This window comes from Nilaparvata lugens, chromosome 7 (assembly GCF_014356525.2).
Source record: "Nilaparvata lugens isolate BPH chromosome 7, ASM1435652v1, whole genome shotgun sequence".
NCBI classification, from domain to species: Eukaryota; Metazoa; Arthropoda; class Insecta; order Hemiptera; family Delphacidae; genus Nilaparvata; species Nilaparvata lugens.
Genome location: NC_052510.1, coordinates 35,181,284 through 35,197,457, shown reverse-complemented (window position 1 = coordinate 35,197,457; position 16,174 = coordinate 35,181,284). Strand labels below are relative to the sequence as shown.

At 33.3% G+C, this 16,174-nt stretch overlaps 1 protein-coding gene across 1 annotated transcript; it reads right to left on the bottom strand.

Annotated features, from left to right (window-relative positions):
* Positions 1–3,729: 3,729 nt before the first annotated feature.
* LOC120352387 (E3 ubiquitin-protein ligase RNF26-like) lies at positions 3,730–11,934 on the bottom strand. Its single transcript, XM_039432625.1, has 2 exons — positions 11,670–11,934; positions 3,730–6,302 (listed from the first exon to the last, which is right to left on the bottom strand). The coding sequence occupies exons 1-2, from the start codon at positions 11,782–11,784 to the stop codon at positions 5,911–5,913; spliced, it is 507 nt and encodes a 168-aa protein (XP_039288559.1). The 5' UTR covers positions 11,785–11,934; the 3' UTR covers positions 3,730–5,910.
* Positions 11,935–16,174: the final 4,240 nt, after the last annotated feature.

Sequence of the window (16,174 nt, the reverse complement as noted above, 5' to 3'; positions counted from 1 at the left end):
TTGATGCAGTTACTCACACAGAATTAACCAAGATTCTTATGAGACTAAAACCAAACAACTCTTCAGGTCATGACGAAATTACAGGGAAAATTCTAAGGTACTGTGAGGACGAAATTAGAAACCCACTGTTGCACATAGTAAACTCATCATTTGAACAAGCAGTATTTCCACATAGCTTAAAAATAGCCAAGATCTACCCCAAATTCAAAACAGGTGACCATACTGATCCAAAAAACTACAGACCCATAGCAAACCTTCCCATTGTATCCAAGATTATAGAGCGGGCAGCATACAATCAATTGATTTCATATCTGGAGACGAACGGGCTGTTGTCTACGAGCCAGCATGGATTCCGAAAAAATCATAGTACAGCCACAGCGATTTCCAAACTCTGTGATGAGGTGTGTAAGATATGGGAGGATAGAAAATATGCATCAGGACTGTTTGTCGATCTCCGGAAGGCTTTTGATGTACTCGATTGGAACATACTCAAAACAAAACTAATAAAAATGAGAATTCAAGGCAGAGCACTCAAGTGGATTGAAGACTACCTCCAACATAGAAAACAATATGTAGAGCTGGATTTCCAAAGACAAAATCAGATAATCACTTTCAAATCAACAGCACGATCAGTCAAAAGAGGAGTACCACAAGGGTCAATCCTGGGACCGCTGCTCTTTCTTATATACATAAATGATCTTCCGGATGAATTACAAGAAAACAAAAAGTGTATCCTATTTGCAGACGACACAAGTATACTACTTCCCACAAACAGAAAGGAAAATCGAAACAATATAGTTGAATCAACTCTTACTGAAGCTACCTCAATCTGCAATAGAATGAAACTGGCCATAAATAATGAAAAAACAGTACACATGAAACAAACCCAGGATGAACCACAAAACAGTAATATAAAAACAGTGGAAAGCACAAAGTTCCTTGGTGTAATTATCGACAACCATCTGACCTGGAGGCAACACATGGACTATTTGTGTAAAAAACTCTCCTCTGCTACATATGTCATCCGCAGAATCAGAAATATTGCTGATGAGAGGACAGCACTAATCGCATATCACTCATTATTTATGTCACACCTGAGATATGGCATCGTCGCATGGGGATCATCAGCACAGGGAAATCTCGAGAGAATATTAAGGATACAAAAAAGGGCAGTGCGAATCCTACTAAGAGAAAACTACATAGAACACTGTAAACCACTCTTCAAGCAGACAGGTATCCTCACAGTGATCTCAATATACATCCTGGAATCCATCATCCTAGTGGTAAACCAAAGTCCGGCTTTAAGACGAGATAAGCACAGTTATAGAACACGCAACGTGGATGACATAAGCCTCCCCCAGCATCGACTTAAGAAGTATAGTACCGTAGATCTCCGGCCTATTCGGGGGCATACCTGTTTAACCTGCTTCCTGGCAACATAAAATCCCTAGTGAATGACAACACCTTCACAAGAAGACTAAAACAATATCTGATGGACAGACCATACTATAGCATTGCAGAATTCATTGATGACCACACCTTCTCACACCTTAAATAAAAGTGAACACCGACACCCCCACGATGGGACAAAAAAGACGATTCCCCGGTCAAGCAGACTGCGGAGAAGACATAAGAAGTAAAGTAAAGTAAAGTCAACTTCATTTTCTTAATGAATTGCAAGAAAGAAAAAGTTTACAGATCGGAAAGGCATTAGCATGGTGACGCCATCTTGCTTGTACCAAAATTCAAATCCCATAAATTATTACTTTACATTTCTTTTAAAATTTAAATTTACTTACTAATTTTATTAGTTTCTAATAATTTACTTACTAATTTCATCAGTTTCTAATTCAAATTTCAAAAAGTTCAAAATTCAAATTTATTTTTTATTCAAGTAAGTTACAATACATTCTGGTTCATACACGAATCTATAATAAATTACAGTACAACAGCCAATTATGCAACAAATTTCACATATTATGAAAACTTATTAATTACAATGAAGATTGAATGCAACATTAGAATATTGATAATATAGTATTGTAATATAACTATATAAATCAGCGGTGTTTCAACAATGAATAAATGATAATTTCAATGAATAAATATACACCCCACTATATATTATATGTGTTGGGGTATAAGTAATTAGTTGCTTATTGCGTGTAATAATTACTATTTACAAACTTCATTCACTGATATGGGATTAAAGTTTTTTATAATAAAATTAGTAAAAATGTATAATACAAACAAACAAAATTATGGAATTAGTAAAAAAATATTAATGTTCTATTAAGGATAATAATAAGAAAGGTTATTTTTAGAAAAATGAAAAACAGTAAAGAGTGGAATGAAGAATAAATAGTTTCAATATTTACAGTCTAACTAAATTTTCACAATTTTCCACTCCAATATCAACCAACCAGGAAAATAAACTTTTCTTGAACCTGTGTCTATTGAATTCTTCCCTAATGTAACTTGGTATTGAATTATAAATTTTTGGTCCCAAATATGTGTAGTTTCTTTGCCCAAATGTAGTGTTCATCCTTGGTACTATTGAATACGTGTTTCTCTGCCTTGTTTGATGGTTATGATGTGCCAGTCTTATGTGTTCGTTGTTTCTCCTCATTCGCGTGATGATAGCCTGGATGTAGAGTTGTCTTACACTCAGTACTTTACTGTCCTTGAAAATAGAATATAATCTAATATAATCAGATTAATAAAAAACAATATAAAAATTTGTAGTATTCTTCTATTAAAACAATAAAAGCTTTAAATAAACTATAAAAGTTTTAATAAAATGGTACTACAAGTTTTCAAATTGATTTTATTAATTTGATTAAAGTGGCCCATATAAGTGAAATGATTTTTTGAAATAAGCTCAGCTATAGTGTGTTTCACCCAATTCCTATTTTATAATATTTTCAAAAACGTAATGGAGGCTATATTAATTAAATTGTTGTATTATTATGAGATATGTAAAATTATTTGTTATCTTGTTCTAGACCCCACATTGTACTGTCATTAGATAATCTGGTAGGCGTACCTACAATATAATTTCAATTAGATAGGCTTGAATCTATTTGCGCTGAGTGTAACATAAGAATTAAAGAGAATACAATATAAAGGAACTGAGTATTAACACCAACTTGAGATTACTCAGCTTTGCCAAATGTGACATGGCAATACAAGCATTTTGATAATCTTTCATGCAATATATGTATTGTGATAACACAGCAATTATGTATGACCACATACTTTCATGATGTATACATTGTTTATGAGAAATCCAACGCATTAAAATGTATTGGAAAATTTGGTGTTTTTAATGAATGTGATACATTCTTACACGGATTAAAAAGACAATATGTTATCAAAACACTCCCATGTTTCAGATGGACACGTTAAGCCGTCGGTCCCGGCTGCCTAAATAGCAGTCGTTAGGTCATGTCAGAGGCCCTGAAATTGATCAGTTGCGACCTGAAAACTCTGACAGCGGACCTGATCCAGCCAGATCACTCGATATTATTATTATCAAAACAAAGATTTATTTATTGAGTTACCGGTTTCGAGGGTTACACCATTATCGATCTCCATAGTTTACCAGGGATTGATAATGGTGCAACAAGCGGTATCTCGATTTTTTAATAAATATTTGGTTAAACAACACTGTGTATTTTTATTCAATACGAATAACTACACCACCTTCAGAACTTTATATACATTTACCTTACCTTCATCAAGTGTGGACGGACGTTCTCAATATCTAGTTATAAAATTATTCCACTACAAAATTATTCTCATCAAGCTCAATAAGCTGATTGTACGAAAGAAAATCCAACATTTGAAGAAATAGACGATTTTAACTGGAAAATAATAGGCCTCTTTGTGTTTACTTTTAATAGCCAATGATTAATAAAGCATACTTTATTGAATCAAATATAAGTTGATTGTCATTATTTGAGTTTTTATAATGATAATCTGTCACCTACTTAGTGTTGAAGTGAAAATTGCTTTTGAAACAAACTTTTGACCCGTCCCTTCAACCAAGAATAATTATTTATAAATGTTAATAAGAATTAAGGCGAGATAATTAGTAAATAGTGGAATCACTGTTTATCTCATGAAATAGATTGGGAGGTTAATTTATAATAATCCAACTAGTTGTATAAATTGATGCATTTCGAATATAAACTGGAAACCATTGAAAAGAGTTACCCTAAAAACAAATATAAAATAGTATTAGCTACTCGTCGCTACCGATTATCAAAATGCAGTAACACTCTCATCCAGTAGGGATAGCCAAAGTCAGGTTTGTGCAATCTGCAGCGCGGTAGATGTTTCCAGGTCCCATCCTAGTCACTGATTGCTAAAGGCCCTAGAGCCACTTATTGAAAGGCCCATTCATAACACTATAGCCTAATAAATGTCAAAAAGGCCTATTTGAATTCGTTACCATAAATTTAATTATAATATTTTTTTCCAATTGAATTATCGTTACCATACATCAAATAGATGCATTTGCATCATAGGCCTACTTATTATCATGTTTTTTGACAGTGAATTTTAAAAATGAATTGAGTATTTTAACTGGTGAGCCTTCTTCAAATTATTGATCAGAGTGAGGAAATATATTGATTTCTGATAGATTAGTAGCAGCATATCGCTTATTACACTAGGACTCTAGACAAAGGACAGAGAATTTGTAAAAAGGTATAGTAATAAATTATCATTAAACTCGGTAAATTACTTTCATTAGAACAAGTTTATTGAATAAATAAATGAAAGTCTATATACAGAAACATTGTAGTATATAATTTAAAATGATATTATCATTACTATAAACAATGCACTAAATCAATTATTCAATAGTCACAGTAAATTTTAAAATAATAAAATATATACAATAAGAATAAAGTTTACAATTCAGTATATATAACTAACAAATAATTGATATATTTACAACGTTGGGAATGAAGAAGTACTTATTTTGAAGATTCGCTATTTTGCAATTGAGTAACATACTGAACTTCTATTGTTTTACTTTGCAAAAATTTGTTCACACTATAATGTGAACATTCAAACCGCGCGCCACTCAATAACTTTACAAGTTAAGTGCAATGAATTGAAATAATGTAATCAATGTTATTATAATTGAATATTTATTAAAACTAATCAAAATAGGTCTAAATAATATTATTTATAATATAACATAACCAAAAACATTAAGTATAAACTGCAACTGCACAAATATTGAGTACCTATATGAAATGTAACTGAATTGATTTATTCTTTATTACAAACTTAAACCTAAAAACTAATATAAAAATATTTACAATGTATTATAATATACTTTATCTTAATTAAAATGATAAGAATTAATGATGTCATAATATATTTTATTCAATTTTGAGGTTAGAATGTCTTTTTGGAGGGTTTTTGATTGCTCATCCTTCTTGTTTTGTTTGAGAGCTGGTAAAGGAAACATCAATTGTTTGGGGTGTGAAATCTGGATATGAAACCTATTTTATATTATATTCATTCAAAGACCTTAAAGATATCTCTTTAAGGTCTTTGTATTCATTTAGTAGTTATAAGGGCCCAGTTAGTTTTTTATGAGTCACTTCTCCTTTGTAAATGTAGTAATAAGACCTTAAATGATGGGATATATACAATTTCAATGCAAAATCATTCTTGTACTTAGGGCTAAAGACGCCAGTAGAATAAAGACTATTATTGGAATCAATAGTTGTTTGTCTTACCGAACCTCCAACATCATTTTTATTACATTAAATAAATAAGAATCATTTTTCCGAACTAAATGGAACGTTTCAGAAGTACCTAAATGGTGTTTGGGTCAATAGCACCCGGTATTGTGAAAGAACTAGGTTCGGAAGAGCGCATTCCTCTTCAACTCTTGAAGAAAGTAGGAGAGGTGTGCCGCAACACATTGTAAATTGCAACCAGTATAGTCGTGTATTCTATTGAATTATTTAATAAAATACACGAGCCACGAGGATCATTGCACAAGGGACACCGCAGGTTGATTTGGTGTGCGGGATTCTGCTGGGCACATCCTTCACACATACAAAGATGTAAACACGGCGAACATATATGTGTTGAAGGATGGTCCAGACAGATCACGCAAGGCCGTACCCGACCAACATCGTCATTCTGTGGAGGAATGGGAATTTCCCCCCGGCCACGACCAGCGAATCCGCGTCCCACTCTCCCTCTCCTGGGTCCTCGTCCACGGCCTCTCCTAACTCTCGGAGCACCTCCAGCTGCTGGTCGAGCTTCTTCTGGTGGAGCCAAGAATCAAGAATTTTATTTGCCTTGAAACTTTACAAGAAAGCAACATTGTCAAACAATGAAACAATTTATAATACAACCTCTGTCGTAAGTTATATAGTTGAAACAGTTTACATTTGGTTATCATACAATTTACAAATTCATTATACTGAATACTTTTGCTTTCAGCCAGTTACCTAAGACTCTACTGAATTGCTTTGATGGTAGTTTTTTCACACTGCTTGGTAATTTATTATAGAGAAGAATCTGCTGATACCTATGACTTTCAATGGATTTGTGCAGTTCAACCCTAGGTCTCACAACGAGGTCCTTTTGTATCGTATTGTAAGAGTGAGTTTCCGAGATTTCATTATATAAATGAATATTGTTCTTAACAAAAACTAAATTATAAAAAATGTACAGACATGGCAAAGTCATTATTTTGTTTTCCGGAGAAATATTCCTACAAGTTTCATTATAACTCAGATGAAATATTATTCTCATTGCCGTTTTCTGCCATATGAAGGAATTTTTAGCTGAAGGTGAGTTACCCCATAATTTTACACCGTAAATGAGATGTGAATGGAACAGTCTATAATAGATCATTACAATGACATTCAAGCTCACACAAGCCTTCAATTTTCTCAAGAGAAAATTAATACGAGCAAGCTTTTTACATACACTTTCAACATGATGATTCCAAGTGAGTTTACTATCCATGAATATTCCCAGTAGTCTAACAGGCTGAAATAAATCATCTGCCACATTTAGATTACATTTGTTAGTAAGTGAGAAAATTAATTGTTCTGTTTTATTTCCATTAATAGTCATCATATTAGCATCAAACCACAATTTTGATTCTTCTAAGGCCCTATCAAGTTTATTTCCAACACTTTTCAAGTCAACATCTGAGTGAACCATGGTTGTGTCGTCTGCATACAATACAGAGAATACAGAATTATTGAAGCTGAAATTATTTATAAATACTAAAAATAGAAAAGGTCCAAGTACGGATCCCCATGGGACTTCTACTTTCACTTCCAGAAATGTCGAATTCTTATAGTCACAGCTGACCATCTGTTTTCTACCATTCAAATATGTTCGAATAAGCCTGAGCTCCTTGTCAACATCTCCATACTTTTCTAACTTAGTACGTAGAATGGAGTGCGAAACACACTCAAAGGTTTTACCCAGATCTATCATGACAGATCCCATAGTAAGCTTTTGTTCGAAACCATCCAATACCAAATCAACAACTTTCTCAACTGCATCTATTGTGGAGTGGTTGAGCCGAAAGCCAAACTGTAGTGAATAAAGTAAATTAATACAAACAAAATATTTATTAAGTTGAATTAGAAAGCATGATTCAATAATTTTACTCAATATGGGCACAATTGCTGTTGGTCTATAATTCTCAGACTCATTTGGATCACCTTTAAATATTTGCATTACCTTGGTTACTTTCAAGCAGGCAGGGAATAAACCATTTACAAGAACAAAATTTACAATATAAGTAAGTTTGAATAGAATAACATCATGTTGAACCGGCTTCTTGAGAAGTGAAACGTTACATATCAATAATTAGCCCAGTCAATAAAGGTTTTTTCGATCCGAAAATTAAATAAAAGCTGAATCTTTTACCATCGATAGAACCCTCCCAGAGGGTCATTCTCCCAAAAGTCCCAAGAAATCCCCTTGGAGCTTTCCCCCCTAGCCCCCCTCAAAGTTGAAAAATGCAGGTAATCACGGAAAATCAATTATCTCTGTACCCATTGATCGGAAACAGTTCTATTATATGCCATTCGATTCGTTATATTATGGACTACAATATTAGTCATACATTTTTTCAATAAAATTAACAGTTTTCTTGATAAAATAATATAATGTAAAAATTTAGGGGTTTTTCGATTTGATTTTTTTGTTTTCTTCGATTAACTTCAAAGCAAGTAGTTTTAAAGGAAAATGAGCCAAATAATTAATGTAGCCACTCTCATTGCAAATCCTTTGATGTATATTGTTATGTATTTGCGATTCGATTTGACGCCGTGGAAGGGGAAACAGTCGACGCGGAACGGCGCGGCTGACTGGCTTAGCCATAGTAAACAGCAAACTGGAAATCAATTATCTCTGTAACCATTAATCGGAAAAAAATCTATCATATGTCATTCGATTCGTTAAATTAAGGACTACAATATTAGTCGGATTCATTTCCTCAATAAATCGAACAGTTTCCTTGATAAAATAATATAATGTAAAAATTTAGGGGTTTTTCGATTTGATTTTTTTGTTTTCTCCATTTAACTTCGAAGGAAGTAATTTTAAAGAACAATGTGACGAATAATTAATGTAGCCACATTCATTGCGAATCCATTGATGTATATTGTTATATGTATTTGCGATTCAAGTTGACGCTGTGGAAGGGGAAACAGCCGACGCGGCTGACTCCCTTCACCATAGTAAACAGTATAATACTGCTGTCTACATTGCATCTCATTTACACTATGGCGCTCGAAACAATTAATTTTGTCTATTGTCTTGTCATGCGCTGTATATAGATTTTCACTTTTCAATACTCTAAAAAAATATTACAATTTTCTTGATTTAACCATGCTCATGATAAAAATCAGGATTTCGTTGTTAGCTCACAGAATTTATTATATTAATTTGAAGTGTGCCTTCTCCATACCAGTCAAGGTAACACAATTTGATAACTCTAGTTTCAGATATTGATGTTTTTCAACGAAGTTTCATGATATATATGTGTCCGACTCCTTCAACTTATCCTTATTTTGTGAAAAATGAAGATTCAAAATTTCTTTTCATAGCTTTTCTTGTGTTTTATCTTGTTTCATCACTCTTTATAATTTAAACACTTAATAATGGAATGAATATCATCAGATCACGTGAACAAAAAAAATAAATGGGTGGGCCTACCTGAGATACTATATGATAACACTGTACTCCTAATAAGTTGTAAATTTTCAAGCTGAAAGTAGATTAATTTGTTGCACATTCGGTTCAAATATTAACAAATGTTACTAAATATCACCGTTAATTTATATTATTTATAAAGCTTATAAAATGTAAAACCAACATTTCAAATTTTCTCTACCTACTGGAGCAAAACATCGATAGAAAATAAAGAAGAGCCCATTATAAGCACAATATACTTGTGTACTAGAATTCACTTGAACTAACTCATCATTTCAACCCTTCAATGATCACAATGAACTAGAATGGTATAAAACCATGAAATTGATAATCAGGTACATTTTTCAAATAGCTTCACCCAACTAAATCTGTGAATGCTAAGTCATAAGAAATCATGTTCAATTGATTTAATTTGGATGCTTCAAATAGAAAATGATTTATTCTTTTGGTGCCCTAATCGAGATCAATTTCAATCAAAATTAATCGACATAAAGAAAAGCTTCTGCCAACCTTGTGTAATGAATGACAAGATGCGAGTGGAGGTGAAAAACCGATATGTTAACAAAAATAATAGAAGATGATGAATCATCTTTCAATTAATCTTATACAGTAGGGTACTTTGTGGTTAAATGTGAAACACTTTCATGATTTTCCTAACTTTTATGCATGCTTACTCTTCCTTAATTTGTATGTTTGCATGGCTTTCATCTTTAGAATCTACTGAATTTTCATATTGGACTGTCTAAATAATGTAGATTCAAATAGTAAGAACGGAAGATAAGCTACTTTACAGAGAGAATCATAGAAAGTTTCAACTCAATAAGCCCAATGTATTAATTTTTTTATGCCTCAGCCATCATATATATTTGGCTAAACTGAAGGTATATTATCAATCTGGCTTGGAGAATATCAACTACTGTAGAGAAACAGCAAACACTGCACGCTATGATTTTTCAGGAAATTGCCACTGTTAACACTATTGTAGACTAATCTATGATTTATCTCAGTTTTTGACATTCATAACTTATGATAAATTTTAGCATAGAATTATGATCATACACACATATTTTAAATATGTATTATATCATGTAATAGTATGAATATTTTATCGGTTGCAAACAATATCTTTGTCTGTCATAGAATGCATGATTTAGCACATATATAACAACAAAATGATTTTAGAGAATTTAGAGAATTAAAATGTGAAAAATTAGTTTCATTGCATGTCAAAACAATAGACAAAATTGATTGTTTCGAGCGCCATAGTGTGAATAAGATGCAACTTAGAAAGCAGTAGGCCTACTACTGTATTTTACTGTTTACTATGGTGAAGAGAGTCAGCCACGCCGTACCGCGTCGACTGTTTCCCCTTCCACAGCGTCAACTTGAATCGCAAATACATAACAATATACATCAATGGATTCGCAATGAATGTGGCTACATTAATTAATTGTCTAATTTTCTTTAGATTATTTGCTTTGAAGTTCATCGGAGAAAACAAAAATCAAATCGAAAACCCCTCAATTTTTACATATATATTATTCTATCAAGGAAATTGTTTGATTCATTGAGGAAATGGATACAACTAATATTTTAGTCCATAATGTAACGAATCGAATGACATATGACAGATTTTTTTCCGATTAATGGTTACAGAGATATTTGATTTCCAGTTTGCTGTTTACTATGGCTAAGAGAGTCAGCCGCGCCGTTCCGCATCGACTGTTTCCCCCTCCACAGCGTCAAATCGAATCGCAAATACATAACAATATACATCAATGGATTTGCAATGACAGTGGCTACATCAATTATTTGTCTCATTTTCCTTCAAAACTACTTGTTTCGAAGTTAATCGAAGAAAACAAAAACATCAAATCACAAACCCCCTGAATTTTTACATATATATTATTTTATCAAGAAAACTGTTGATTTTATTGAAAAAATGAATATAACCAATATTGTAACCCATAATGTAACAAATCGAATGGCATATAATAGAACTGTTTCTGATCAATGGTTACAGAGATAATTGATTTCCCGTGTTTACCTGCATTTTTCATGTTTTGGGGGGTTGGGGCAGAAAGCTCCAAGGGGATTTCTTGGGACTTTTGGGAGAATGACCCTCTAAGAGGGTTCTATCGATGGTGGGGAATTGAGCTTTTATTTAATTTTCGGATCGAAACTGCTTTTTTAGACCTTCATTGACTGGGCTAAATAGTTACAATCACTGAAACAACAAGTTCTGAAGTGAAAGTCGAGAGTATTGAAACAATTATTCACTGTTTTAACTTTACTAGTCAAGTAATGGGTTAGCTTGTAAGAGCCAAAACAATTTTAAGATCAATTGATTTCATACAAAAACTATCTGCTCGCTTGAACAAGAACACTTGAACTTTCCTAATAAAATTTAAACTTGTTTAAAATAGCTATTATGAAGATCAACTAACCAGGCAGATCCCGTACTGCCAATGGAGCTGGTGGAGCCAATGGTGCTGGTGGAGCCAATGGAGCTGGTGGAGCGGCAAGTGGCACTTCTTCCACAAGTGCAACGCCTTGCCCCATAAACTCCTCCCGGTTTACAATGTCATCTGTAATAATACAGTCAATATTAGAAGAAAAATAAATGTTATAGTGAGCAGTATCTGTTTCAGAAGATCCAATAGCATGAGAGAGCACTAATTTACAATACAGTTATTACAATATTACAATTCAGTTTTTGCTATTTTAGCAAAAAATAGAAAAGAAATGAAGACAAACTTTTTTCAAAAATGTCACACCTTGTTTTCTCCACGCGTCTCATGCGATCAAGGCAACCCTCAATATTGAACTATTTCTATTATATTCTTAAGTTTTACAAGATTACACACTCACAATCTTGCTATGCAAATTATTGAAGGTAATTTCCAATGTAGACCTACCCGTCCTGACCCTCCACACTTATACTTCACGAGTATCTCTCATTTGCCAAATTCAAAGATTCATAAATCAAAAATGTTTATAGCAGATGATCGCTTCTCTAAATTCTTCCTAAAATATTCAAAAATTTTCTGTTTAAATGATAGAGGATAATGAATACATGATTGTTGAGGTAATCCTTACTTCTTGAAACTGCCGTACTAAATATTAATAAATAATATACATTGGCTTGCTTTGCAGCTCACTTATGAATTTGTTATATGCGGACGCGTTTTGAACATTGATACTCAACGCTCCTTGCAGAGATATCAATATTGAACATTCTTCTCCAAGGATGAACATCGATGTTCGGAATGCGTCCGCAAGTCAAAAAATCGTGAGCTACAAAAAAAGCAGAAGTACATTATTCATCAATATTTATAATTCAAACGTTATATTCTATTATTTTTTATATAAATACTGCTTAATTTCTCTAGTGCCTATCCTCTATCGAAACTTTTGCATTTATAATTACTTCAACAACCATACATCACAAACGGTGAGGCAAGCCGAATTTCATAACTTACGAAAAGGTAACGTTTTAGATTTATTCGAACAAAGTTCAAATTTATCATACGTTACAACTAGTAGAAAGAAAGTTATTCGTTGTGTATATATAAATATATAATCAAAAATTGCTATTTTCAAATGTTAGAATTCAACAAATTCGGAAAGCACAAATCATTCTCCTGCCGTCCTACAGTCAACATGGAAAAGACATAGCAAACACTTATACTTTAAAAAAGTATTTGTTTTCAATATTAACCTGATTGCTTCACCGGCGAAAATGGTGGGGATGGAAACATCTGTTTCCTCTCTCGCCCGCCTCTTCACGGTAGACAGAAATTTCTTTTTTTGCCCGCCTGCCGGGCGGATCTGGTCGCCAGTTGTGTTGCGGCTCGGTATGATTGGCGACCTGTCAGCGACCCGCATCCACCCAAAATGCACGGCACTGCCCATTATTGCATCCTAAGTACCTGCAAATTATCAGAGGATAAAAACAAATCACATTTCTCTTTTCTCTCTTGTCAAATTCAACTTCTTGTTGAAGTACTTTAAATTAGTGAGCACCTCCGGCTGGAGAACTCGCTCACCAACGGCTGATAAGTCCGAAACTTATTCATAATATGGATTATGAATAGTTTTTGGCCAAGCCTGTTGTTCCTTCCCAATCATATTTATATGATAGGCTATATGTGATTGTATCCACAAATAAATGAATAAATTTTACAGACAGATGAAAGGCGTAAGAAAATCAGTCAAATCATAGACCTAACGTTCAGCCTATAATAAATAAGTCAGAATGTGATACTAGCGGGTAACCCTTGCTCCACAATAAGGGTCCATTTTAAAACTTGACAAACTGAAAACTTGACGTAATGAAATCTTGAGTGGTTGAAAATAGACCTATAACCATCCCCGGCTAATTAAAAATCTATATGGAATATTTCAATTTAATCAGTCCAGTCGTTGAGACTTGATGTTGCGTCAAACATGATTTTCCTATCCCGTACGTGTATAAGCTAGTTCTTTCCTTTATTATAGTATAGATTAACAAATATATTACAATTTCTGTAAGTATAACTCTGGCTTTCATAATTCTTTTCTAGTTTAAAATGAAAATAAATCGCAAGATAATTGGAATTTGGTCCAATTGGAATTTGGTCCTTTGGAAATTGCTCCACCAAGATACCCACAAGTTCAATAAAGTAGCCACGTACATCTATGCGACCCCAGGATGGCTTATAAGTTGCTTTTCAATTCACAATAAATACCAAATTTACATTGATTGATTGATTATATGATTCACCAATTTTAATTACCTCTTGTCTTCGACGACTCTTCGAGTCCTGTAATAATACCCGTTCCCGTCTGCATAAATATGGCTTCCGGGTCTCTGCCCAGGGATCGTTTCCGATGGTCTTGGACCATCTGCATTGGCAGGACCAGGTTGTTGGTCCAAAACATCGGCATCTTCCTCCTCTTGCAGAGGAGGGACTCCTTCAGCCATACCTGCATTTTGATTTAAAAGATTATAATATAATGTCTGTTCATAGTCCATATATTCCCTGTCTGTCCCAACGATACGTTAAGAGTGTTAAGCTGCGTTTACACCAGAGATATTAGATTAAACGGAGCTTGACAAACTTATGCACATCATTTATATGATATAAGTTATGTCAATCTAATAAAATCTTCAAGAACGGAAAATTAAACATTTTGTTAATAACTTTGGTGTGAACGCAGCTTAATATTGAATTTGTTGCAGAAGTATTTGATAAATAATACCTTCTGTGATATGAATTGTAACATCTGCGTAAAGAAATACCACCATTATGAACAGGTAACAAATTAGCAAAATGTGAAGTCAAAGTCATTACTTGCCAAATGAACTTTCTGAAAATCATGCATGGGCTACATGTGATACTAAAGAGATAAAAATAAATATGTTGGTAGAACTTCTAAAATTTGTGCTAATTGCTGATAAGCTAGAAGGTCCATCATGTACATAAATGCGCCCAATGTGTCAAGTCTAAAACATTCGTTTTTTGATTTTTTTTAATTATATTTATTTGTCCTTAAATTGAAAATTAAAAAAAAACCTTACATATGCATTGACGCGTAGTTAAAAAAGGGATATTCCTGCCAAATCTCATACGATTATATCAAAGCGTTTGGCCGTAATCGTGTCACACAGAAGACAGAAAGACAGGAGAAAGTAAATCCGAGTCAAATAAAAATCTCACTCACGATCGGTTAATAAGAAACTGCCGTTCCGGTTGAATAATATTATTTAAAACTAATTCAACCCATACAATAAATAGTACAGTAAAATTAAAAAACGATTTACGATAGGATAGGATAGATGCAACTTAAAACTGTTTTAAGGTCATAGATCACACAAGTATTTTTAAGGTATTTTTTCAGCTCACAAGTCACGAGTAGTAAAACATATAATAAGATGTTAACTAACTAAATAATCGAGAAAATAATTATTATGAGCTGACTGTAGCCAAGCTCTAATTCAAACCCTAACTTAAGGTAGGGCCAGACCAGCATTTCTTTAATGTGCGGATGACACGAGAAAAATGAAGAGCATGTATATGTAGGTACAGATAGGGAAATCGTCCGTGTCACGTACCCCAATAACATCAGGGTCACCCCGAGGTTAATAGGCGCCCATTTTGAAAAGCCTAATACACAATTATTATTCTCATATATATTAAATATAACTTATTACCTACTTTATTTTTTGTGTGGCGAAAAATAGCGTTCGCACCAGGGGCAAAAATGTGTTTCCAGTTCTTAATCTTTTCTAGTCCGAGGCCTACTACGGCCTAGGACTTGAAAACAATTTTCGGTCCTAGGAGCAAAATATACTATTTCATTCACTAACTTTAATTATTTTTATTGAAATCCATACTTTAAATTTGAAGACATAGTGGTTTTTTCAAATAACAGAGAATGAGAATTCATTAATTTCTAAAAGATACAAATGAGAATATAAATTGTGGAAGTTCTATTCTTGTGACAAATTTATAGGACCGACGGCTTATAGAGAATAATAGATTATATATAATTATATTGAGAACTTACCTTACTGGAATAAAACTAATATGAAATTAAAATTTATATATACAACACTTATAATAAATTTATGATGAATTAATAAAACTAATTATCAATAATAAAAGGAAAACTACTAAACAACGAAGCATCAACTATGATGAAAGCAGGAAACTCGATGAAACTTTATTTTCCGGCTCTCAATCTTTTCTAGTCCTCGGCCTACGGCCTCGGACTTAAAAACCGATTTCGAGCCGGAAATATCTCATTTTCGGCCCTAGGTGCGAAATATACTATTGCAACAAGTAAAAAATAACAGAGTAACAACTGCAACATATTGCAACAGGTGGTAAAGGTAAATTTTTCCTCCTATTTTCCCCATCGCTAAAGCTTCAAACATCACTGTGAACTGGTGTTCAGACCATTTTGA